At 32.8% G+C, this 27162-nt stretch overlaps 3 protein-coding genes across 4 annotated transcripts; all 3 read left to right on the top strand.

The window, feature by feature from the left end:
* The first annotated feature begins 369 nt into the window (after positions 1-369).
* Positions 370-5566, top strand: LOC142621089 (agamous-like MADS-box protein AGL12). Its single transcript, XM_075794404.1, has 7 exons — positions 370-728; positions 1143-1224; positions 2869-2930; positions 4579-4678; positions 4785-4826; positions 5102-5143; positions 5260-5566. Exons 1-7 carry the CDS (start codon positions 547-549, stop codon positions 5350-5352), a joined length of 603 nt encoding a protein of 200 aa, XP_075650519.1. The 5' UTR covers positions 370-546; the 3' UTR covers positions 5353-5566.
* A 3304-nt stretch (positions 5567-8870) lies between these two features.
* LOC142618220 (suppressor of mec-8 and unc-52 protein homolog 1) lies at positions 8871-20053 on the top strand. 2 transcript variants are annotated; one of them, XM_075791124.1, is made up of 16 exons: positions 8871-9005; positions 9577-9787; positions 10922-11074; positions 12041-12089; positions 12626-12709; positions 13747-13850; positions 15247-15333; positions 15411-15464; positions 16316-16411; positions 17088-17215; positions 18272-18398; positions 18500-18559; positions 18677-18784; positions 18912-19012; positions 19213-19264; positions 19737-20053. In XM_075791124.1, the coding sequence occupies exons 1-16, from the start codon at positions 8977-8979 to the stop codon at positions 19833-19835; spliced, it is 1542 nt and encodes a 513-aa protein (XP_075647239.1). In that variant the 5' UTR covers positions 8871-8976; the 3' UTR covers positions 19836-20053. The 2 variants fall into 2 exon arrangements, with proteins under 2 accessions (XP_075647239.1, XP_075647240.1); XM_075791125.1 differs by lacking the exon at positions 8871-9005 and adding an exon at positions 10692-10807 and having other exon boundaries at positions 9648-9787.
* Positions 20054-22677: 2624 nt separating this feature from the next.
* LOC142619042 (GDSL esterase/lipase At1g71691) lies at positions 22678-26843 on the top strand. The gene is made up of 5 exons (XM_075792117.1): positions 22678-22996; positions 24155-24276; positions 24651-24890; positions 25580-25829; positions 26434-26843. The coding sequence occupies exons 1-5, from the start codon at positions 22753-22755 to the stop codon at positions 26667-26669; spliced, it is 1092 nt and encodes a 363-aa protein (XP_075648232.1). The 5' UTR covers positions 22678-22752; the 3' UTR covers positions 26670-26843.
* The last annotated feature ends 319 nt before the right edge of the window (positions 26844-27162 follow it).

Here is a 27162-nt window from a genome sequence, read left to right as displayed (position 1 = left end):
AAAATGAAATTTTAAAAAGATGCATATAAACAAATAAACAAATAAGTGAAAAAGTTTATGCTAAATAGATTCTTAATTAATAACATTTTATGGGAAAAGATGTGGCATGATGTGATTAGTTAAGAATGCAATTGCATGTGAGAGAGAGAGTACACAATACTCAAGAGTGGGTGATGTGAGTGATGAACAATACTTAGTGATACGTAAAGTAGTGAGTGATGTGAGAGATTAAACAAAAGTTGTTAGCTATGTGTAAAACTTTTATAATAACCGACCAAATATTATTCTTTTCGGCATGGAAGATGGAACCACGAAGAGAATCCATGGTGGTGTATATATATAAATATTTATAAAAGGGTTTTTAACTCCATACACTGAGAAGCCATCGTTAGACACGTTTAAGCATTTCTCATTTCTGAGGAGAGATCAGCAACTACCTCGAAGCTAGTTCACACTAGTGGGAGGTTGTCTGCAGAAAAAAAGCTGACAAAAAAGGCTACCAAGTTTTTGAAAGATATATATCAAAAAAATTATATATCTATTTCTATGGCTCGCGGAAAGGTTCAGCTGAAGCGGATTGAGAACCCTGTGCACAGGCAGGTTACCTTTTGTAAGCGCCGAGCTGGGCTTCTTAAGAAGGCTAAGGAGCTCTCTGTGCTATGTGATGCTGAAATTGGCCTATTCATTTTCTCTGCTCATGGAAAGCTTTATGAACTAGCTACCAAAGGGTATGTCTCTTATATCTCTTTCAGATTTTATTTATATTTCAAAAATTATCGGTTTTTCCAAAAATTTAAACTTTACGATCGATGTTTAATGGATGTTTAACTATTTACATGTAAACAATTAATATCACAAGAAAGTTAAGTGCTGCATTTAAAACTGCAGGGAATATTTCGTGTTTTTGGGAAGAACCTTAATTGTGTTTTGTGTACTTTTCTTTAGATTTTTTATGATATAAATGATGAAATTGTTCACTTGTTATCGACTTAAACTTTTGTGACAAATTCTTTATCCTTGAGATTTTGTTTATTATATTAGCATCACAGCTATTGGTTCATTGTTAAACTTTATCAATTACCATAATAAAATACCAATTTCAAAAAGAAAGAGAGGTGACAACTTTCTTTTTATTATGCAAGAACCATGCAAGGCCTTATTGAGAGGTATATGGAGTCTAATAGAGGGGCTCAACCTGAACCAGACATTGAAACACAGCCTCTGGTATGTTCTTTGTCTCTCTCAAATACTTTGTTGTTGTTGCTGCTGTTTTTTTTTTTTTTTTTTTTTTTGAGTTGTATATTCTATGTTGAAACATAAAAACGAATATTATCTCTATTACTAAAAGCTAGCTTGAGAAGCATCAGATACTGCTCCTGATAATTTTCCACAGAATAATAATAGTTTATTCAACCACCATTGTAACAGAGTGTTGCACTTTTTATATCGACCTTTTTGTACGCGAAACTTTATGGCTTGCATCCAATGCATGCAGTCTCTATTGGCTAAGGTTATTCTGGATTGGTATAACAATGCCTTGTTAAGTTGTTAACTATAATATATAAACAGTGTTTCTATCAATCATACAATAAAACTTTCTCCTGTTTGACATATATATGGGTAGGTTCAATGTATAATTGAGGAACATAATGAGAATATAGAAGTTACCTTATGCTGTGTAAAATAGAATAAACCACTGTGTTGCATATATATCCTTCTATAGCAATTAGCGAGATTCTTTTCTCATTTATCTCATCTTTGTATTGTGCACATGGTAAATGCTTTACATATTTTTCGCTGGCGTAAGATACAAATTATTAGGAGTGACCCATTGTAAAATAAGCTTCAAGGAATTTTCCAAATAGTCTAACTTATTGAAATTAAACATGGACTTAAAAGAGGTATACAGTGTCTTTTCTTTGAGCAAAAGGTCCAATGGTAACCGTTTGTGAGATTTTCTTAAGAATGAATCCTAGCCATACTAAGAGAGCTGGTTCAATGAAAAAAAATAGGACTAAATTAGTCTAATTCAAACATGATGTACAATAAATTTTGCAATCCAATTAGCAAGATACTTTTTTTTTTCTTCACAATTTGTTGAGACAGTAAGTTGTGATTGCTAGGCAATAAGTCTTAATTAACACCACTGTTTGTGCTTACGTTCAGGGATGGAACTACTCAAGGGCAGAGGGGGGCATGGCCCCCCAACATTTGATAAAAAAATATTAGTATGTATATTAATAAAAAGAATTTTAATTCTGGCTCTTAAATTTATTTACTTAGCCCTCCTCCAAAAAAATTTACAAACTGACCCAAGAAATCCAACAATAGATAACAAGAAAAATCTATAAAAAAAATGCACATATCTAGATAATAAGAAAATCTTTTGACAAATCATAAATCTGGTCTGAGCAAAAACAATAACAACAAATTAATTACAAATCTTAGCAAAAAAAAAATCACAAAAACCCAATAACTTTTACCCAATTTCTTCCTCTCACTTGAGAGCTCTATGCCCTCTTAAATCTCTACCCTCATAGCCATAGAGACAATTTCTATGCCACATATTGATCGCTTCATCCACATACTAGTTAGATTTTGAAAATATTAAGACGTGTTAATTGACTTGCAAAACTCTTGATTATAAAATTTTATTATAATTTTTTTCAAAAGAAAAAATACAAATAATAATTAATAAATTAATGCTAATATGCAACTTTGTCAACCTCTAATATTGATATTCTAATTTTTTTAAATTGTTAAACAAAGAACTTCGGCCCCCTAAGTTTGAATTCTGATTCTGTCCTTGCTTAAGTTAGTTCCTTCCACTGTATTTTCTACTAATATGTGAATGTATATCTTTGCTAGGATGCTAAAGAGGAAATTAAGCTGCTGAAACAAGAGGTTGAAATACTACAGAAAGGTCTCAGGTATTAAAAACCTCCGTCCTTATTTATAGTTATCTAAAGTTAAAATAGTTCATTTTTCCTAGAAAATAAGTGTTTTTTACTTTTTTTTAGTAGATCAAATATTTCAATAATCTCGTATTGTTTTCTTTTGGCCAAGTTTTATCAAACAATAAGAAGATGCAAAGCTTCTTTATCATTAATTAGCTTTGCTAGTTCTAGGGAACACAGTTCAAAATCTGTCAAAAATAAAATGGGAAATTGATTAGTAAAAATCTTATTTGGAAAAAGAAGACAACAGTCGGTCAATATAGTGCTAGTTGACGTACGATTGATCAACTGTTGTTTACAGTTGGTCTGTGAAGAGAAAGAGAGGGTGAAATGATAGAGAGAAGTTACTATTGGAAGAATTTTTTGTAGTGTATGTGGAGTTTATTTTGTGATGGACTATTATGTAAAATTTTGGAAAATGCACTTTCTCTATTTACCTTGCTTTTTATTGATTCCAATATTTTTTTAATTATTTAGGTTTTTTTCCTACCAAACATTAGAAAGTAGAAGAAACATTTTAAAAAATGTTTTCCACCAAAATAAACATAGTGTCATAATGCTCCCCAAAGCCTAATAATACTTGTCTTGTCTCTTAAAGCCAAGGGAAACGAAATATGATTTTAGTTTATGTGCATGTTATTCGTGACCTTTGCTTTTAGCATATTCAAATGTATTTTTGTTTTAAAGGATTTCTTGTAATAAAATCTATATTGATACCATTCCATTATATGTCATGAGATTAAAAAAAAAAAGAATAAGTAACTTCACACCAAACATATACATAATCTATTCATATTAATCATGGTTATCAAACTGTTAGGGAAAGAGAGAGAGAATCTTTTCAGCAAAACAGAGTAATCCAAATAATTTAGGCTTGAGATGAATTGAAGTGTCATAATGATTGTGATCATATATGCTAGAATGGATTTTTGAGAGTAATAGTTGATCAACTACCATTTGTCTAAAAAATAAATGAAGATAAACTAGCATTTGTCTAAAAGAAATCATAAATTGAAATGAAATAATAAATTTAATCATTTAACTATTATTTTAATAATGATTATTTTCTCTTTTTTTTTTTTTTTTTTTAAGAGTTGGCAATTGTGAAATTAATGGTTTGGTTGTATTCAATGTATAATAACCTATATGTTGATTTTTAAACATATGATGGGACAAAAAAATGTTTTATGCATCTCATGATCTATATGTTTCAATGGAAATGTTTTACGCATTAATAGAACATAAAATGTTTTCAGCTTTATGTTGCCTCCATGCTTAAGTAGGCATGACAAAGATCAAAAAAGGAATATAATTTGTGAGTGAAAAATAAAAGAAGACAATTAGTGTTAATCAAGAGTTGTTATTATTACTATTTTTTTTTGGTAAATAAGGATAAACTTATTGAAGAACAAGAGGACTTAGGGGAACCAACCCATCAGCATCTACAAGAGCTCAAATAGGGATAAATTTGATGAAAATAGATCCCAAATCTTACAAAAAGAGACTGAATAGGCAAAATTACGAGACAGAAGATTATGTAAATTAAACATGAAAGATATTAAACTTTCACAAGATGAAAGGAGTCAAATTATCATATAATATATAGCATGCATTCTTGCAGGTATATGTTTGGAGGTGGAGTTGGGACAATGACCTTGGATGAATTAGATTTCCTTGAAAAGCACCTCGAGATTTGGATTTGTAACATAAGGTCAACAAAGGTATCCATATCTTCTACACTAATATTGTTTAAGTACAGCTGTTATGCCAGTTCTTTATATTCTTTCTTAGTTTGAAGTGTTGAACTAATAAGTTCATATATTGCAGATGAACATTATGTATGAAGAAATTCAGCTCTTGAGGAATAAGGTTAGTTGGAACAAAAAATTCTTTCTCTTTTAATAAAATTTAGATACAGATTCTTAAAATTCACACGAATGGTAGGACCCATTGTTATGCGAAACCAAATTACTTGATTTAATTGTGAAACCTAATATACAGCACTTAAAAACATATATTTCATTATTTTTGTTTTTATATATAGCACTTAAAAACAATCATTAATGACTTCTTACTTAAACAACTAGAAGGTGCACTATTATTTTATGTTTATTGAAGGAACTTAATTTCTCTGGTTATTGAAGGAGGGAATACTGAAAGCTGCGAATAAGTACCTACAAGATAAGGTAATGAAAGATTGATGCCAATTGTATCCCATTATTTTTGTGTAAGAAATTGTATGGAAAAAAATATATAAAAAAAATTCTTCGACCAACTAACATGGAGATTGTTCTTTTTGCAGATAGAAGAGAATACTGGAATGACTGACTTTGCACCAAATACCACTAATTTTGCGTACCCACTAACAATACAGAATGAAATATTTCAGTTATAGGATTGCTCAATATGGTATACTGATCAGTAATCATCGAGCATTATTGTTGTATGTTTTTAATTTAAGGTGTGTCGTTTATCTACCAACTTCATCAACGCTTGTAATCATAAGTACCTAGATTCCTTGCAGTATTGTGCGTATTATATATGTCAATGTAGAATCTTTATGTTCTCAGTGGACAGAATTATCTGACAATGGGTTGCCATTAATTCTAGTAGTATATAACTTGATGCATGGTACGTAGGATATTGTGGTGTCGTATTGTCGTTTGCAATACAATGTGTTAATGATCTCTCTCTCTCTCTCTTGCTCTCTCTCAACACAATTTAATAAATCTATACATATGATTGCATGCCATTAACTACCTAGGTTTTATATTGAGTCATTGACTACTTATACTTTTTTCGAGTTTTTAAGGTATATAAGTAGAGCAAAAGCCCACCAACAACCTTAGGGCTTAATTGTATTGAATGAAGTAGAGCAAAAGGCACCAACAGCGCCAATTTTCGTTTGTGATGCTATACATATATACTGAGATTCTTATATTTAAAGAAAGTATTAGATTGCCATGAGGTCATATTATGTAAAATGTGGATTGGTACAATTGTATATATCTCCAAGTCACCTCTCTTAAAATCTCAACTAGATGTGGTCAATATTAGGTGCCTAGGTGGTGTATATAATGACTCAACTTTGTCCTTTTTTTAAAAAAAAAATTAAAAAGAAAAATTCAATTTTATGTAATTATATAACCGCTTGAGAAATCTACATATAATTACATTACTTTAAGTTACTTTAATATTAAAGAAATTATTTGCTAAATGAAGAATAATTAAGGTTTCAACATAGTAGTTTTAGAATCTAATTGAGCTTTTGTAAACATGTCTGGGGGTCAAATTATAAAAAATTATGATTGACGTGTACCCATTATAGTATTATTGAATTTTGTAGTTCAAATGGCATGCTCGTGTCTTCTCAACAGGAGAATGCGGGGTCGAACCATGGACCAAGAATGTAGTCCCCTTAATCTTTGTCTTTTAACACATATTCCTTAGTATTTCACGTTTCATGCTATCCCCAAAGTGCATGTTATCACTCTTAGAATTCCATAGCATGCGCCCTCATGCATTCAATATCTCCTACTTTGTGGATGATAGTGCTTCACAAACGTAACATTGTCTTTGGTTGGGACCGGTAATTTCCTTAGTCAATCCCTAAATTAAGAGAAAGCTATGCTTTATGCCATTTGCTTGGGAAGCCATTTCCACCCAAAAAAAGAAGAAGAAGAAGAAATTAAAGAAAAATAAGATGGTTTCTGTGACAAATCTCTCAAAAACAGATCAGCCTGAAAAGCTAGGGAACTAGCAAAGAAATTAGTTGCTAAAGATTAGTTAAATCTTGCATAAAAATTTTCTCCTTGATTTCATTCCTTCAAAGGCATGCATCTAGCCCTTAATTAGCAGCAAAAAATTTGACCACGCCTCGTAGCATTGTCTTGGTTGTCCAAAAAAAGGATAGTAAAATGTGATATACAACCTAGATCAAGAGCCATCACTGCCAATTTTGCAAAGCCCAAATTTAAGCCTTTTTTAGTGGCATCCGTCATTAATTATCACTTCGTGACTCGGGGAATTGGCACCAATATTTCTGATTTTTGATAATCTCAAGCTCCATTTTCTTGGGAAAACTTTAGCATTAGAACATTTCTCAAGGGCTAAAATGCTACAAGGGATTGAAATTTGAAAGTGATGCGCATAGAAATAAAAACAATAATAATGAATAATGATAAGGATCATAATTTATAAACGTAAGGAAGAGAGGTACTATGCCATTAGTTATAGTTGGTGGGAAATAAAATTTACTTCCATGTAGTCAAATCATTATGGCTATATTTTATTTTTGAAAACGTTTATATTCTCAAAATGTCCTAAACATGGGGTAAGACTAGCATTTTAGTATTGGATAGACCAAAATTAGATAAACCTTTGGGAGACCACTTATAAAGGAAAGTATTTGATGTGTGTTGTTGACTTTTTTTTTCTTCCTAATATTGCTATTTCTCACCTCACCATTCTCAAATATATATATATATATATATATATATAATTTTTAATTTAGTTTTCAAAGTTACAAATAGTATGAAATTGTGTTAATTTAAAATTAAACTAAAAAGAACTCTCCAAGGATTCTTAAAAAAAAAAAATCGTGAAGAAATTTGTAGCTGAATTGATAATTCCTAATATTTCGATGAAAATGTTTATGTTTCAAATCTTCTCTGCTCCAACTATCAATTTATATATATATATATATATATATATATATATATATATATATATATATATATATATGTAAGTGCACAGTTGCACCTGGACCCAAGAACAGTTATGGGCTCAGGCCCAATGAGCCTTAAACAATAAGAATTTGTAGAGTGTGGGCTTGAAACCCAGGTTGGAAGTATATGAGGATTAAATGACAAACTAAGGATTGCAAGTAATTGAAAACAACAAGGAATATTGTAACTGGGCCTCCTCGGACGTAAGCCGAGATGTTCTTATATTATATCTCACCCTTAGTCTCCGTCTTTTTAGGTTACAAAACGTTTCGTCCCTATTTGTTCCGATCCCCCTTTAAATACCCTTCTTTTTAGTACTTTATACACGTGTTGCCCCAATTCCTCCCTTAACCTAGATATTTCTTTTCTTAGTGCCTTTGAACAGTAACTAGAAGTTTCCCTTCCACTGTTCAAGTGTCACCTCCCCATTAATGCGGCCAGGGTGGTAGGTGCAGGGTCTTTAATGTGGAGGTAGCAGCCTTTATTTTTGACATTTCTTCAACACCGGTGCTTCTGGGACATTCTGGGGTTCACCCCCCTTAACCATTGGTCTTGACCGTGTCATTCCCTAACCTTTACCATGAAGTCTCAGATTCTCTGATGTCAGTCCGAGGGGAAAAACATCCTCAGCTAGGTCCTCGGATCCTCGGCGTATGGGCCGACCTAAACTATCAACAAGCCCTAAACTCAAGAGTAGGTCGGCCTTCCTTAGCAAGGCCCAATGGCCCATATCCCTATTAAGATATTTTTACTCCCCACAATATATATATATATATAAACTCATAGTGATCATTTTCTTTTTAATAAAGCAATCCAACATTAAACAAATTCTAATTAAATTGATATTCAATAAAAAAAAAATCCCAATTAATTTAGGTAGTTTTTTTTCTTCTACAAATTCTCTAAATTGAAATTTTCTTGAATAATATTCATTAATTAATTATTAAGTATATGTAGAATATTACCGACTTTTTTTTTTTTTAGGGGGTAAAAACTAAAAAGAAGGTTACCGACTAAATTAATAGTCTAATAATACAACCTCAAAATAGAAATTCCACAAACGGCATGTCGTATTATCGTTTATAATGATTAAACCGACATGTCGTGGACATACGCTGGGCCAAAATTTTGGGCCCCAAGTCACTTCAGGTCACCTATATATAATCTTCCACCCCTCCACTCCGATAGTCACTCTGCTAAAATCAAACATTCAAACCCTAAACTCTCTCTCTCTCTCTCTCTCTCTCTCTCTCTAACTTCGAATTTTCGTTCTTCAACGCTCGCAGAGAACAATGTCGTTCCTCGAAATCGAAGCTCGAGAGTAAGTTTTTTCTACTTTTATTTTTTATTTTTAATTTTTTTTTCCTTCTTTCTTTTATTCGCAACCAAACAGGTTTTTAGGAGAAGTTGATTTCGGTCTCTGTTTGGTAGAAACAGATTTTTTTCGCATTATTCACTAACTTAAGTTCTTGCCCACTGTGTAATCTAGTATTTAAGCTAAGTATGTGTAATTATAGAACCTAATAACCTTATTGCTCAATTTGTGTGTATATATATGTATGTATTTAACATTGATTTGATTCATGTATAGAGTAAAAGTTTTTGTTTTGTTTAAATTTTACTTTTTTTGACAAGTAAGAAAAATTTATCAAAAGAATTACTCAAAATTATGCACAAAAGAAGTGAATTTTGTGATATGTATTAGTGTATTATAATTTTTGTATGACCCCATACTCGAGTTGAGACCAATCAATCTGTCTCTATTCTCAAATATACGTAATGGGGATGGAGGGAAACTAGATATGGGTGTGTGAGATGTTATTAGTGTTTTGGCTACACGAGGTGCTGATGCGGTGTTGTAATTTTTGTTGTTGTTGTTGTTTTCCTTTCAGTGTGATCAAGATTGTGCTCCAATTCTGCAAAGAGAATTCTTTGCACCAAACGTTCCAGACGTTACAGAGCGAGTGCCAGGTTTCTTTGAATACTGTGGACAGTGTGGAGACGTTTATTGCTGATATTAATAGTGGGAGGTGGGATGCGATACTGCCTCAAGTATCTCAGCTCAAGCTTCCCAGGAATAAATTGGAGGATTTGTATGAGCAGGTAAATAGAACGTCACTCACTGATGCGATCTTTATTGTTTCGTTATTATTTGACATTGTGGTTTGTTGATTTTTATGTCATGTTAATGCCTTTTTTATTAGGTTTTTTGAATTTTACTTGGTGATGTAATTTACTCAAATAGAATTTATGATTGGACTCTTAGAGAATGACTAATTGGTGTGCCCTAGAAAAGGATACCCGAATAATCATTGTTAACATGGTTAGATTATTATTGGGTTTGATTTATCCAAAAATAAAGCAAGTTCTAATAAGAATATGTTGTTTCAATAAGAATCTTTTGTTTTGAGATTTTTTTGGGATAAATAATGGAATTTTATTAAGTAAATAGACTGCTTCATGCACACAATAATGAACACAAAGTAGCCTAAATTATGTACAAAATTCTTGGGCAAAAATGGAAAGACTCGGCCCAACTTCCATCCTCCCCCAAATTCATGCATCATAGCTTTTGATTCTTTGGTCATTTTTATTAGTAGATACTTATCCGGTGGGCGAGCATATGACTTGTTAATTACCAAGCTGAAGCCAGAAGTTTGAGGTTGTCTTGTTGGGTTCCAAGGGAACTTAGTGGAGAGGCTGTGGATCATTTTCTATTACATTCCTTGGTTGCTAAAGTTGTGGAATTCTTCTCTACAGGAATATCTTGAGTGATGTAAGATTAGTCTTTGTGTTGATAGATTATTGTCAAAATAGGTTTGGAAGAGGCAGGTGCAGTGTAGATTGTAAGGCAGATCCACCATATGATCTGGTTTATAGAGAGGGAGAGAAGAAAGTAGTGTATTAGGGGATGGAACTTGTTTTCATAAACACAAGTTGCTGTTTCTGTGATTTTCGTTTCCATGGATGCCGTTCTCTCAGATTTGGCTCTTCTCTATCCTTGTAGGAGTTTCTGGATGCTCTTAAAATATGATTTTTCAAGTTGGGTTGGCTTTGGGTGGAAAGAGTTCCATCTGTGTTTGGACCTGTATGTTAGACTGATCCCAAAATTATCTCTTCCAGGTTAATTTCATGCTCTTGTTGCAGATTAGTATGAAATATATAGACTGTTTAGATTAACTTTGAGGTAATTTTAGTAGACACATTGTGATTTTACTATTCTTGTGAATTTTGCAGATTGTATTAGAAATGATTGAACTTCGAGAATTGGATACTGCACGTGCTATTTTAAGGCAAACTCAGGCAATGGGTGTCATGAAGCAAGAGCAGCCTGAAAGATATTTGCGACTTGAGCATCTCCTAGTCAGAACTTACTTTGATGCGAATGAGGTTAGTAGCTAGTACTAATGTGGTTGTTTGATGTGCTGTTTATTTGCATCTTTCATGTCATGAAATTCTTTTATGTTATTTTTATTAAGGTTGTGTTGGTTTTGAATATCTTCCTTTGGAGAACTCCTTATTGAATTTCATTACTATCTTCTGTAGTAATGTTATTACATTTCCCATAAAATGGGAGAAAAAAGAATTAGATGACTAGGAGTCCATTGGAAAGCAACATCAAGAATGTCACAAATCAATAGCATATCTAGGGAATAGTGAGACTCTTATATTCAAAGAGTGTTACATTTAACAGGAAGTAGATCTTTAGCTGTGAAAGTTATATTTAGCCATGAAAGTTATCTTAATATGGCTACTTAGTAGTCTTTGATGTAGTTATTTAGCAGAGCCCTTATATTCTTTTCATCAGATGATTTACCTTATAAGCTTTATATAATTTCAACACTAGTTTAACAAAATTGCTTCGGTACCCAAAAAAAAAAAAAACAATTTGTATCCCATATATATATATATATATATATTTTTTTTTTTTTTTTTCATCATGATGTCAAGTAGAATTTCAAGTAGTTTTGATTGTTCACCTCACTCATATTATGCGGCTATTTAGGAAATGGAGAAAAAAAGTGACTTTCATATTTATTCCTTATGATTCTATACACATTCTTCTTCATCATCCCATCAAAGTATGTTGGAGGTGAAATATTGGTGTACCACATTATGTTGCTTGGACCAAGAAATCTGTGCCTTATATGTACTCTTCTCATTTGTTGTCTTGATGGCCTGCATTGGCTTTTATCGCGTTCTATGTGGGACTGCCTAGAAAGAGAATGCCAATCTTTGAATTGAGAAAAAGGTTTTCATTGCTATATTTGATTAGTTATTGACAGGACTTTGGGGTGATTTAAGTTCTATGGATGTGTTTTTGTATTGCACATCTTATAATGTGTTATATGGCAGGCTTACCAAGATTCAACAAAAGAAAAACGGCGTTCACAAATTGCTCAAGGTACTCCTCTATTTCCTTGGTGGTCATTAGATATGATTGTGAAGATTTCCAATTACTTAGAACTTGTGAACAGTACTTTCAGTTTAATTTGGTCTTAATTGAAAATGAACTGATATTTCCTTGATAATTAAAAATATGTGCAACCTTAGTACAGTGGATGTATATTAATTAATGTTACAATTATTGTGGAAGGGAATATTAATTGCAAAACATATATAAAATGTCAATTAAGAAAAAAAAATTAACATTCAATTTGGTATGGAGTTCCATCAATCTTATGTATGAATGAGAAATATTCTACTCTTGAACATTATTTTTACAATTAAAATTTTAGTAGTTACAAAGTTTATAATATGACTAGGCACAATAATGACCCTTATAATCTCCATTACCCTGATTATCTAGTGGTTATTGATATAAACCAAAATACGCTGATTTAGGCATTGCATGTTTATGAACGTAAAATCCCTGTTTCTCTGTTTATTATTTTTTTTTTTGTGTGGATATCAATGAATGTTCTTCTTTTGTGTTTTCAGCTCTTGCTGCTGAAGTTACTGTGGTCCCACCTTCACGATTAATGGTTCTAATTGGCCAGGCTCTGAAGTGGCAGCAGAACCAAGGTTAAGATTTGCATAAAATGTCATTATATATATAAAGTTTTTATATAATTGGAGGAAACTTTGATTAGTTGGGTTCTTGTGAATGTGATATTTGAATTTCTACATCTCTCTCTCTCTCTCTCTCTCTCTCTCTCTCTCTCTCTCTCTCTCTCTCGTTTTGATATAAGCTTTATATCTTGTTACTGCTTATAAAAAAACCTTCATATCTTGTTATCCATTTGTTGGGCACAAGAACTGGATGATTATTTGCTCCCTACAATTCAAGGTGCAATAAAAGCATTTAATTCTTGCTTCATTTTATGTAATTATGTGTAGTGCAGTTTTTATTTCTTAGATAATTGGATCCAAGGTGGTCAAAGGTGAATGGCGACCTTAAGGCGCCAAGGCCTTGTATCGCCCGAGGCATGAGGCAACAAAAAGTTGCTAGCCCTAGCAAAGCGAGGCGCCAAATTCTTAATATATTTATTATACATATAGAACTTAAATCATATGTACCTAGTGTATTAAAATATTATAATGAAGTGTTATTCAATGTGTTGCATGAAGAAATTAGGTCTATCAAATTATTTCAAATAGGATTAACATGGTTTAGGCTCTAATCAGTTATTCTAACAATAGATTTTACAACAAGCTTCTACATAACAATAAGTTTTGCAACATATTTTTGTAAATTAAGTTAAATATCAATATGTTTTATATCAATAATCTAATAGTAGGTTTCATAACAAACTTATATAAAAAAAAATCAAAATTTTCAATTTAAAAAAAAAATTTGAGTCTCGCCTCAGCACCTTTTTCATGACTTAAGGCGGTCACCTTGCTCACCTAGGCTCTAAAGGCGCCTTAGTGGCGCCTTGCCTTGCCTGGGCACCTAGGCGAGCACTTGGCTCGCCTTTGACTACAATGATTGGATTTGCAATTTGAAATGCTTTATTTTTGCCTACCTATGTCTGGGGATCACAAGTGCATGGTTTTCATTGAAGCACGTATGCCCAGAAGCTAGATCTTAGCAAAGCATCTCCATTTCTCTCTTTCAGGATTACTTCCTCCAGGAACACAGTTCGACTTATTTCGAGGAACCGCTGCTATGAAACAAGATGTGGATGACATGTATCCAACTACTCTTGCACACACAATGAAGGTGAGGTGTATACATCTTTGTTTGACACAAGTTTAGGTGCTCTTTTATTTTTTTGAAAAGTAATTTAGGTGAACTTTTATTGGTTTACAAATGTTTAAATTGTATGTTAATCCCTTTTTTTTTTTTTTTTGGTTGATGGTGTTTTATTAGGTTTCTAATTTATAATTTGCAATGTTAATTTTTGTTATATTCTTGCTTCTGGGGAATGACGGCTTCACTGAATGGATCTTACAAATGGATTTTATTTGATTGTTTGTTGTATTTTCTGGTTGATACTTTAGAGAGTGCAATCTTTGTTGTTATTGTTTCATAATTTTTGAGTGGACTATATCATAATTTTAGTAGAAAAATGATTTATTTGGCTTTTCTCCTTTATGATGCTAAGTTCCAAATTTTGTTACTCTGAATTGTCGTAAATGGCTCATTTTTCCCTTTTTACAACAACTTATTTTTATGAGTCTGGTAATCTTCTTTTTAACTCCTCTTTTTCTTTGATAAAAATAGCATTATTGAAACACACAAAGATTGACAAGACTACATTTGTCGTGTGCTAAAGAGGTCGACAGCTGTACCAAATGTGTGTGGCAGTATTAAATTCCTAATTTTGTTCGAGATTGAAGTACAATCCCAGTCTTCACTTGAACACCCAGGGGATGATAAATTAATGATATGTATCTTCACCATTTAAACAAAGAGTAATGCTACAGATCCTGCAATTTTTACTACATAAACCTTATAAGTTGATTTGTTAACTTTTAAAGTACAAAACAAAAAAGTAATTAAGAAATTTATTTATTATGTGGCTGATGCCGTATGAATCAAATTCACTGCATGTTAGTTTGTAAGCCTTTTGTTGCAAAATTGGTAGTAGCTTTAGCTTTTCCCTTAAACAAACTGTGAAAGACCAAGAGGTGGCATATAATAGATATTATGATAAGGTGTGCTTTGCTTTATAATTTAAGCATCATCACATTTAGAGCATGTCAGTTAGGGATTTTAGTCTCTTGAGATTTAATGGTTAATTGTGGGTATCTGCTTCCTCACCCCCTTTGCTTTATTTTTGGACAGTTGTTGTCTTGGGAGCCAACTTTTTTCTTGTTGTTATTACTATTTGTTTTTCCTTTTGTCTTGGAGAACTTCTAGGGTTGCAGCATTTTCTGCTTATTCAATTATTTTTATAACATATTTGTGGTCTTTTACTGGGATTTTTACATAATTTATTAGAAAATAGTTTCTTTGTCTATTTTTGTTTTGCATTTTATTTCAAGTCGAGCTAACCCCAAACTTTTGGGACCAATGCTTGGTTTTTATTGTTGTATTTTGTTTCTAGTCTATATAATTTTGAGTTGGTAGTCTTAAACTTATGATCTGATGTGTTTGATGGTGTGTTTTGCAGTTTGGGACAAAAAATTACCCAGAATCTGCTCGATTCTCGCCAGATGGACAGTTTCTTGTCTCTTGCTCTGTTGATGGCTTTGTTGAGGTCTATATAATTATGATACTTCTCATTTTGTCAAAAGTTTGTGAAATTTGAATGTTCTGACATCTGATCACTCTCAGGTCTGGGATTACATCAGTGGGAAGCTCAAGAAGGATCTTCAGTACCAGGCTGATGTGAGTAGACATATGTATAATTTTGCTAAATTCTAGGAACCAGTGCATGATTTTCATTTTTTAGCTGTTAGAAAACCATTCAATGATTTTGTGTAGAAGATAAATGTGGCTGGTAGTTGTTTGATCTGAGCATTTTGGGGTTGGCTATCATAATGTGCTACTTGCTGAAAAGAAAAAAAGAAGCAAATTTTTCAAAGCTCTTACAGTCAATTTTTATATTTCCCTTTTTAATAACTGTTCATTCTATCATATTACATTGGTCATCAGAACATGATAGCTTTGTTAAATTTCCAATCCAAACCATGGGCGTTCCAAATTAAAATTTTGAGGGACAAAATTGGAAGTATTAGAATATTGGGATTGAATTGGAACCTACCCTATATTATAAGGACCACAGATGTAGTTTAGCCATGGTTATTTTTATTTTATTTTTCTCATCTTCATATGGTAGTTGTGAATGTTATTTCCTGTGCTTGAATGTAACATATATACATTATATTATGTTTAGGTTGCTTGGCTATTGTTTTTCTTTTTCTTTTCTTTTTCTTTTGATGAATAAAATCATTTATTGAAACAAAACATACTGTTTGTTCTACAAGTCAGGCAGCAACAATATTGTGTGAACAGTAACTGGCAACCCTTTAATTAATTAATTAATTAATTTTTTTTTTTTTTTAAATTTTGTGCTGCATCAAGTATGTAAAATATTTATCCTTTGACAACACTATGCTAACATGTAAAGATGACTGATCATTATGACAGTAAATACTATGTGTTGATATGTAGATTTTGGTAATTTCCTTGTAGTTTCCCTGTCATCGTTTGCTACTGACACCTATAATCTTCTGCAGGAAAGGTTCATGATGCATGAGGATCCAGTGTTTTGTGCTGATTTTAGCAGAGATTCTGAGATGCTTGCAACTGGGTCAAAAGAAGGAAAGATAAAAGTAAGTTTAATTTGTGTTTCCTTAAATTAAGGGTGAATCTTTCTTCTACTTAATCTCCTTAAATGTAAGATGCATGATATGTTAATCTTTATCTTAGTGGGTGTGCGTGGTTGATGTACAAATTGATTTCTTTCGAGTGGACATTATTACTTGTGTACTCTGGTTTATGATTTGGTATAGTTCTCTAAATGTTATCCAGCAACACATTGTAAGTATTTATTAGTACTTTCTTAAATGGTGAATTCATGACGTTGACTTGTGAGCAACGTATATATTTTGTATGGCCTAACCTGAATATTAAGCGTCCAGTGTCTCCATATATCATATAAAAAATCTATATGGCTAGCAAGTTGTCTTTAAAAACAATTTCTTTTACTTATCCAAAAAAAAAATGTTGCCTTTAAAAACAAAAAAGCCTTTTATTTAATAGCCTTTTATAAAGCTATTCAGGATTCAGGCTGTCAATGAAAATTATGAAAGTAATTTGAACTATACCGAACTAGCAAGTTTATCATTTAAAAAGTAAAAGCCTTATAAAGTGAGCTGTTAACCATTCAAATTGTATATATGGTCCAGCCTGGTTTATATTTATAAAATTTCCCGTATACTTGTTCAAATTTAGAAGTTTAATGAACTTCTTAACTCCATTTAATTTGCAATTTTTTTTTGGGTGTAGGTTTGGCGTATAAGGACTGGCCAATGCTTGCGTCGTCTTGAACATGCACATTCTGGATGTGTCACAAGTATTGTCTTCTCTCGAGATGGAAGCCAGTTACTAAGTACATCATTTGACAACACTGCAAGGTTCATGGGTTTTTTTTTTTTTTTTTGCTCATGTTTTCTATTGTGGCACATTTATAGTTTTGCATGTTAACTTGTAGTAAGTGATACTATCTATATGTATTATCTCTGTTATTTTATTTCTCTTTTCAATTGATTTTCATTTTTGGCAGTTGCCCCATAGCTGTGTTACTGTGTGGTTATGAACTGTTTTATGAAGTGCAATATGGTTTTTGGATGAACTTGAATAGGAGAGAAGCATTCCTAGTAGGGAGTTTATAGAGGGCTGAGGGAGCTAGTGGCCTGGGAGGGGTTTTTTGGGCTGCAAGTAGGGTTCCACATACTTGTGTCCTCTCTTAAGACTCAAGTGAGAGTTAATGCAATTATTTAGAGGATTGGTAGGGCCAATGAGCTGGCACTTTATTCTCCCATAATGATGGGATGCAGGGTGAGGTTGGGTTCAATATTCACTAATTGCGCGTATAACTTACCTACGAGAAAAAATAAAATTAAAAAGAGAGGACTTGTAGGAGCTGGGTATATAAATTTATATTTGTCCAATGGGTGACAAATTACTCTTGTATGTCTACTTTCTATATTTGTGGACTGGTTTTTGGATGTGTTCAAATGACATAAGCTCATAAGTATTCTCCCTGTAATACTTGGGTGACTCTACTTTTTTATATCAATAAAATTTTACGTCACATATAAAAAAAAGTATCTCTCTACACATTTTTCTTCACCTTCTCCATATATCTAATTTCTTTTCATAAGATTTTAGCCAAACTTCCCTCAAGTTATTCAGTTATGATTAACAGAACATCTTGGTATCACCAATTTTGACAAATTGAATGTGGAAGTACCATGAATTGGGATGCATGATCTGGTTTGTAGTATGTAGGGTGTGTAGGAAAATCCAGTGACTTGGGTTTGGTTCTATCTAATCTCACAGAATTAACTAAAACTTATGTCTCATAATGCTTTTTGATATGGTAACTGCTTTGGATGGTATGCCCTTTACTTTTCTTATAATTAATCTTATTCAAAAATAAAATTGAAATTGAGTTATTGTTTATATAGAATCCATGGCTTGAAATCTGGGAAGATGTTGAAAGAATTCCGTGGCCATTCATCTTGCGTCAATGATGCTATTTTTACAACTGATGGAAATCGTGTTATCACTGCATCTAGTGATTGCACAGTAAAGGTAAGTTGCTTGGTAATGTATTTATGGCTGAACAAATCTTTCCCTTGTAAGGTTTTTCTGTTCTCCTGAGTGCATAGTAGATTAAGTTTTATTTTGTGTAGGTCTGGGATATGAAGACTACGGACTGTCTGCAAACATTTAAGCCACCGCCTCCCTTACGGGTACTAAAATATGTCTTTCTCATGGTTTAAAGCAATTTTACCATGTCAATTTGCTTTAAAAGTTAAATCACTTTACTATTCTTGTGCCTAACTGTTGCCTTTTGGTTTTGCTGTTAGGGAGGTGATGCTTCTGTGAATTCTGTTCATCTTTTCCCCAAAAATAATGATCACATTATTGTATGTAATGAGACATCGTCTATATATATTATGACACTTCAAGGGCAGGTACTTATTCTTAATAGAAGCATAGAACGGTTTTCCCCAATGTATTCAAATACTGGAAATTGCACTGATTTTTTTTAAAAAAAATAATACATATTTATTATAATTCTTCTGCATGATTTTGTTGTAGGTTGTAAAGAGCTTCTCATCTGGTAAAAGAGAAGGTGGAGACTTTGTTGCATCCTGTGTGTCACCAAAAGGGGACTGGATTTACTGTGTTGGTGAAGACAGGTATTTTGATGACTTTTTTAAGCATAAACTATAAAAACTGTTTCCTGCTTTTGTAAGGATTAAGCTTTATGTGCTATGAGTTTTTGCAGAAGTCGAAGTGGAAACATTATGTTAACTGTTCTTGTTCCTGTTTTTGTTTCTTTAGCTCAAGCACTTTTATGATTTTATTTTCAGCTATGTAATCCATGAATTATATGCAGGAATATGTACTGTTTCAGCTATCAATCTGGTAAACTGGACCATCTGATGAAGGTATGCTTTCAGTATCACATGTACTTGGGTGCATATATGGGGTGACAAGTTCAAAAGCTTGTATATAGTATGTTACTGTATTACTGTAGGGTGCACAATGATTTATCTACCATAAATGTTGAGAATCATAACTAGTTATTTACAACAATCAATCCTTAGTCCCAAAATTTTTGGGTTGGCTAAGGAAGTTTAACAGACTAGTTAGGATCAGCCACATGTAGTTGACTTGTGTTCACCAAGTGAATACTTTACAACTAGCACCTGGAGTCCTTTTACCCCAAATGTGACTTGAATCACAATCCATTTAGTTTTGAAGCTATGCATGCAGGCTTGGACTCATGTTTTTGTCATTGTATTGTATGGCTGAAACCTTTGGGTTTCTATGTGCATGCATTTATTTGTTAGTTTGTATAAGCGGACAAGCATACGAAAGGTATACTGTATGATATGATTTATTTTTGGGCACTTGCAGGTCCATGAAAAGGGTGTAACTTGCGTCACTCATCATCCACACAGGAATCTTGTTGCTACATGCAGTCAAGACTGCACTATGAAATTGTGGAAGCCTTGAATCTCCTGTATCGTGGTTGCTCTAGTGTGCTCTATTGTAAATTAACTTTTTTGAGTTTCCTGTGATTCATATATATTATTTATTTGCGATTCATGTGATGCTACTGCCAAAGACCATCTGTAATTGGCAACGGTAACTATAGGGGAGGTTGAAGAGTAGTTTCGCAGATGTAATCCTTAGAAATAATGACTTATTTTATGTACTCCCCATTTGAGCTATTACAACTCTGAGCAGCTTTTAATCTTTTGATATATGCCTGAGAAATCGGATCGTTTCTCAATTCTTTAACCTTGGAAGAGAGAATTAAAGAAGATAAAAATTGTGTTTACGAGATATTTAGATGTTATAAGATAACTAGTTCCTTAAGTTTGTGCATTAGAAAGTGGATTTGCCTTGATAAATGCATAGATATTGTTAGAATTGATTGTCAGAATTTGAAAAATGAGAAATGTTATAGCTGGGCTTTAGCTTTGTCATGTTACACGTTTGGAGCAATGCAATCAAGACATGATATCCTCCAAAAGTAAGCTTGGAACATGATGTCGTTAAACAAAAACTTTTAAAGAGTAATAATGAAGAAACGTGAACTTATCCCTTAAAAAATTGTATTCTCCACTATAAAAATTTAACTGTTCTGTTCTTTTATATATCACTTTTCGAGTCAAAGAGGCAAAGCCATGATCAACGCTAAGTAGTAGTAATAGTAATCCTCTTCAGTCATCACCTACACCTGTCATACATGTTAATTCCTATCCCGATTGAATACCACGTAACTGACCATTTTCTGTAGTAGCCTTCCACGAACACACAAGCCTGAAGCCACGAATTTTTTCCATTAAATAGAGTCAATAACTTGTTCACTACACAGAGTTGAACTAATTTTATGGGGAACATCAAATTTGGCAGTAGGATATTCAACTTGCATGAAAGAAATTAATGAGTTATCTCTCATATCTGCCTCACGGGTAAATAGCATTCTATAGAAACCAATCAGCTTCTTTCTTTTGCACCTTTCGTCTTGGCCTAAAACCCCCAACTTTCATTTTTAGGCCTGAGACTCTTATAGATTCAGCTATTCTTCGTTAAGTTTTTTTGGCTTGTTGACTTTCTTACGTACACCCCAAGAGATAGATTCCCAAGGTTTTGGCGGTTGGCGGTTATCAATTTAAAACGTAGTTTTCAAAGGGTCTTAAAAAGAATTTTCTCCAATTTCAATGATTTTGGTTTTTTTCTGACTTGTATTCATCATCTATGGTAGATCTTGGTTCAGTAAATACCATATGTGGCAGCTGTAGGATCTTGAACACGAAGATATGTCCCTTTTGTATTAATCTTAATTTTATTGAATTTAATAACTATCACTGAGTTACTGAGATTTTGCGTAGGCCAATACATTATTTGGTTAATACTTATTTCAACAAGGAGAACTTAAGATTCAAATCTCTCTTCCCATTTGTTTTAAGGTAAAAAAGAAAAGAAAAAGTAAGCCTTTTTTTTTTTTGGTAAAGGGGAAAAGCATTACAGAGAACTAGAGAAGAGGTTCAGGGATAACCCTGTTACAGACCAAACCATCTTTGTCCAAACCTATACGCTCAATCAGACCCACAGGCGGGTCTTGATACAAAATAAAATTACTTGAAACTATTGCATATATGATGCATCCAATAAAAGTTGGAAGTCTTTATTAATTCTAGCCGTACTGGTGAAACTATTGTAACTACTATTGCACCCAATTGTACACTGACAATTTTATTGTTTCTGATTGTAATAAAGTAACCAACGCTTCAGTTAGATAATAAACTGAACCTGTATTTATAGAGCAAAAGTTGGACGCATGATAAACAAAGCTCTATTATTACATTAAAGTTTGACATTGAACTCTCGACCAAGTATTTTGAATACAGAGACACATTTACTGTAATATCTCTACTCATGAAATTTACATTGTGATTCTGACCCTACCAAAACACAGAGAGTAAAAGAGAGGAAAACATACATGACAGTTGAGGCTTTAAGTTGTCCATGGTAGGTGGCGCCAAATGATCAATATGAAACTGATAATAGTATATATGATCAAAATTTAATAATCCTTAATTTTGTAATTTATTACAATGAATTAATTCTTATAAGCTAATGTAAGTCTGCACTAAAAAAGCCACTGATCATAGCAATGAGAACGTTTCATTTGTTTCTGGCCTTGTTATCCTGCTAATGTGGCTTCTGTCCAATACTCTAATACATTGGATGTGATACAAGATTGTCACATGATCAATTTTAGATATGTATTGTGTACGTTTCGTATCCTATATGTTGTAATTAACATTGGAGAAAAGCAAAACTGACCAAGACATTAACAACCGTATTGACCTTAATACGAAATTATTTTTGGACACGTATCGTAGATCCAATGTATTGGAATAATAAACAAAAGCAAAACCCTGAACCCACCAAAGGCATTAAGTGCCTTATTGGCCTTAATGAGTTAGATCTTAGCTGGTTTGCCAAAAACTAAAAGAAGAAAAGAAGTTAAATATGACGTCTATGCTATCCAAAGGACTTGAATTGATTAAATTTTTAAAACTTGTTACTTTTTTAGACCTATCCCTCCCTCTCTCAAATTTGAATCTCATTGCAAAAGGAAAAATATAAAAACTTCACGCAAATAAAAAGAGTAAGTTTAAAAGGGAAAGAGGTAAATAATGAAGAGATGCCTCACGCAAGTTGGTTGCTTCTGAGTGTGTAGTAATTACTTCAGTGAAGAGAACGGATGAATGCATTTATTACCTTTTCAACTACCACCTTACCATGTCTATTAAATCTTCCCATTCAGTCATAAACTTGTCAACTTTCACAAACTCCATCTCTCTCTCACAAAGAGTTTTAGTTATACACACATACATAGACAAAAACTATATTCATGGCTAAGTTTAGGTTGTTATTGTGTTCATTGCTTGTGTTTTTCATGGTGTTGAGTTCAGTTTCAGGCCAAGGTAGTGCAAAGGTTCCTGCCATGTTCATATTTGGAGACTCTCTCATTGACAATGGCAACAACAACAATCTTCCATCTTTTGCTAAGGCCAACTATTTCCCTTATGGCATTGATTTTGATGGTGGCCCTACTGGTCGTTTCTCCAATGGATATACTATGGTTGATGAAATAGGTTCTCCCTCTCTCTCTCTCTCTCTCTCTCTCTCTCTCTCTCTCTCTCTATGTGTGTGTGTGTGTGTGTGTGTGTGTGTCCTTTGAATTTGTGTTTAAATACTAACTGAAATCTTGTCATGCATTTAGCTGACTTTGAACCTTAGCTCACCTTTGAATGTGTTTCAATACTAAGTAAAATCTTGTCATGAATTTAGATAATGTTGAACCAGAGCTTTCTTCACTTCTTTTGGGTGTCCAAGAGTGGTCTTCCTGTTCCAGTCCACACACACTGAGTAGTTACTAATTACCCTGAGGAATCTTATGTTGACCCTAAGATACTGGTTTAGAGACTTCAACTTAGGATGCCATGGATCACATGAAGCCTAAGAAGCAATGTCATGGAATCTATCAATGTTTGTTAGTTCAATTTAATATGGTTTATTGTTCTTAAATTTTTCTTTGGATCTTTCTCTCTCTCTTTAGACCAGTAGAAAAATACAAAATTGTTTTTTTCCCTTACAACAAGTAGGAGTGAGGAATTCAAATTTCAAACCCAAAATTTTCACATGGGTGAGACCTCTAGTAGACTATTTGAAGTTGAACTATAAATCTTTTGGTCAAGACCAATAGATAGTTGATAGCCAAAGAAGATTCCACGAAGAAGAAATTTATGCCAATTAAACAAATTTTATAAAGGAAAGCATTTAGAAGAATTAACGTCACATGGTTCTTAACTTTTAAAGGCTCTCTTAATTAATGTCTCCTTTGCACCTACCAAACCTATCCCTTTTATAAATGTGATTATTTTCACCAACAAATTATTTACTTAATTTGTTTTTTTACTTGTTGCTATTGAGTACAGCTCTACTCTGTGTGTCATGCACTAAAGGGACAATTTTGGCTTTTGGAATAATATTCCATAGAGGGGGAAAAAAGACAGTATATCCCTCAAATTTTTGACTTATGTGAATAAAAAAGGGAAAAAAAAATCTTTTGTGAAACCAATTACATTTTCCCTTGACTTTGGAAAAGATAATAAACTAATTATATTGATTTGCTCTTCTTTGCGAGTATTATAGTTAACTGTATTTTCTTTAATTGCATATTACTAAATGTTTTTCCTTTTCATTTCCTCCTATATTGACCACAAATTTTGGTGTTTTGTACATGTTTGCAGCTGAGCTTCTTGGCCTTCCTTTGATTCCTGCATTCTCTCAAGCTTCAGGAGCACAATTGCTTCATGGAGTCAACTATGCCTCAGCAGCTGCTGGAATCCTTGATGCCACTGGCGGAAACTTTGTATGCACCATGTTTTTCTATATTCAATGTGGCACTATGTTTTGCATGCATACTTTAATTAATTTATTTTTGGACATGTTACTACTGGATTTGATGTGTTTGTCAATTATACTACCATCTTGAACCTCTATCTTATACTTTTCACAATTCTTGAACCATATAATAGTGCCAACCTACATGTGATATTGCCATTGCACTAATAAATGCATTAATTTTAGAAGTCATGGCAAACTCACAGTGCCTTATATGTATATGGTAGCCATTAAATAGCAACAAGCAATATGAAAAATCAAAACGGTCCATCATTTCCATTGAAAGAAATGGTCTTTGCATTTTTCTTTTTTAATAGCTAATTTTTGCATTTATCTCATCAGATGAGTCGCATACCGTTCAATCAACAGATCAGCAACTTCCAGAACACCCTTGATCAAATAACAGCCAATCTTGGGGCTGATGATGTGGCTCGGGCAATCGGACAGTGCATATTTTTTGTTGGGATGGGCAGCAATGACTACCTAAATAATTACCTTATGCCTAATTTCCCAACCCGGAACCAGTACAATGGACAGCAATTTGCTGATCTCTTGGTCACACAATATAGCCAGCAACTCACTGTAAGATTTACTTGAATTGTTTGCAATTATTTTCTTATAAAAAACACCCACAAGCTTGTAATTAATAGTTGTAATCCTCCATAATTTACATTTATATATGGATATTTTAAAAGAGTTGGAACTTGAAATCTTTGGAAATATGAGTTAATTAACCAATGTATGTACCATCCATAATTCTTTAACAACACAATTGTGATCTTTTTAAGCCATTGGAGCTTCAACAAACATTTGTACTTCTATTTGACACATCCTTACCATTTGATACTCAAAATAAAAAGAGAAATAAAATAAAAAATAAGATGGGTTAGAATAGTGTCATAATTGGTCTAGCTTTACATGGCTTGCCAAACTAGGTCACCCATAAGCTTGGTGATTCCTATTAGTTTTTATAGGTAGATAGTGAGTGAGATATGAGATTGGAACCACAATAAAACACTACAAAAAATATCATTACTATCGAATTATCACCAGAAACCTGATCCATATATATTACTTGTTTACTTTTGCATAAATTTTAAAGTCTCGCTTTTATTTCAGGTATAATTGTAATTTTTTTTTTCATTTTTAGCAAATAGGCCACTCTAAATACACACTAACCTCATAAATTTGGCTGTTGATGGCCTAAGAGAGTATCTTGATTGATAGTGGAATCTAAATCAATTTGTGAATGTGACTTATTACTTACACAGAAAATATACAATCTGGGAGCCCGGAAATTTGTAATAGCAGGGCTTGGGTTGATGGGCTGCATTCCAAGCATCTTGGCCCAAAACCCAGCTGGACGTTGCTCAGACGAAGTCAACCAGCTTGTTGCACCATTCAATGCAAATGTGAAGACAATGATCAATCAGCTCAGTACCAATCTACCAGGATCCAAATTCACTTACGTTGACATTGCTAGTATGTTTGAAGATGTCCTCACCAATTCTAGATCTTATGGTACGTACTTTCTACTACCATTGTTTACATCTTCCATATAAAAATTGTGACTTTATGGGTGTTAATAAGTCTAGAAAATAAAAGGGGTTGTCATCAATATGTTGTGGACTACTTATAAACTAATCCAAACATGAAAAATATGCATTTGATAATTTGATACTCGAACGGTCTTTGATGCATGATTTTATCATATTTTTCCTATCCTATATTACCATTTTCTCTGTATGTATTTTCAATGGATATATTTGAATAATAATAATGTAAAAACAAGCCATTCAAGCCAAATTGGCAATTACCTTAATCCCTTGTGTTATTTCTCTCTTTCTCTCATCTTTTTTTTATATTCTTTTTAACATTTTTGTGTTTTAAGAACCCCTTTCATAATTATTTTTGGAAACTTATTTCTTTCTAGGAGTCACTTACTGTGAAAGTGCTACCAACAAATGATATAGAGATATATTTTGTGATGCCGGATTATATGAATTGAATTGGATAAGTTTGTATTGTGGGGGATGTATTAAGTCACACATCGGGTAATTTCTAGGTGAAACTTAGCTATTTTCCAAAATCATATTAACTTATTTGTATTACTTGTATTCTTTAGGATTAACTGTTACAAATCGTGGATGCTGTGGCATTGGGCGAAACAGAGGGCAGATAACATGTCTTCCATACCAAACACCATGTCCAAACCGAGAGCAATATGTGTTCTGGGACGCATTCCACCCAACAGAAAAAGTGAACGTGGTTATGGCAAGGAAGGCTTTCAGTGGAGACCGAAGCCAGATTTATCCATTGAACATAGAGCAGCTTGCAAGTCTTGATAATGATGCTAATTAGTTTTTAGTCAGCTTATAGTCATGCAATATAGTTTCCTTAATCTATAATGCTTCTATATTCTGAATTTTCCTATGTCCACTTGAGCATTGGAAGTAGTAACTAAAAAGAATCAGAAAACGGTTGTGGGTGTACTGCTACTATAATTACAAGTTTAATTGTTTGGTTTTGATGGTATTTTTGCTGTGTTTACAACTGCTTAATTAGTTTGGCTATTTCCTCCTAATCAATTGAATCTAAATATATCAATAAGGTTTTCAGCTTGACACAAACTTTTATTTTACGGTTCAAATTTTAGTTCTTGTATCTAATAGTGTATATACTACATTCTTGTGTCATTTAAACTGTAAATAATGTGACACTAGATACATCTTTTGATTTCAATGTTGAATCTAAATCATGAAATAGAAATGATGGATCCTAGCCTGTTTAGGACAAGGATAGCTTTCAATCCTCATAAGTTAACATTACATTTCCTAATTAAATGAACTCCATT

Source organism: Castanea sativa, chromosome 12, assembly GCF_040712315.1.
Source record: "Castanea sativa cultivar Marrone di Chiusa Pesio chromosome 12, ASM4071231v1".
In the NCBI taxonomy this organism is placed as follows: Eukaryota; Viridiplantae; Streptophyta; class Magnoliopsida; order Fagales; family Fagaceae; genus Castanea; species Castanea sativa.
Note: the sequence above shows the minus strand (reverse complement) of the source record. Positions and strands in the feature narration are given on the sequence as shown.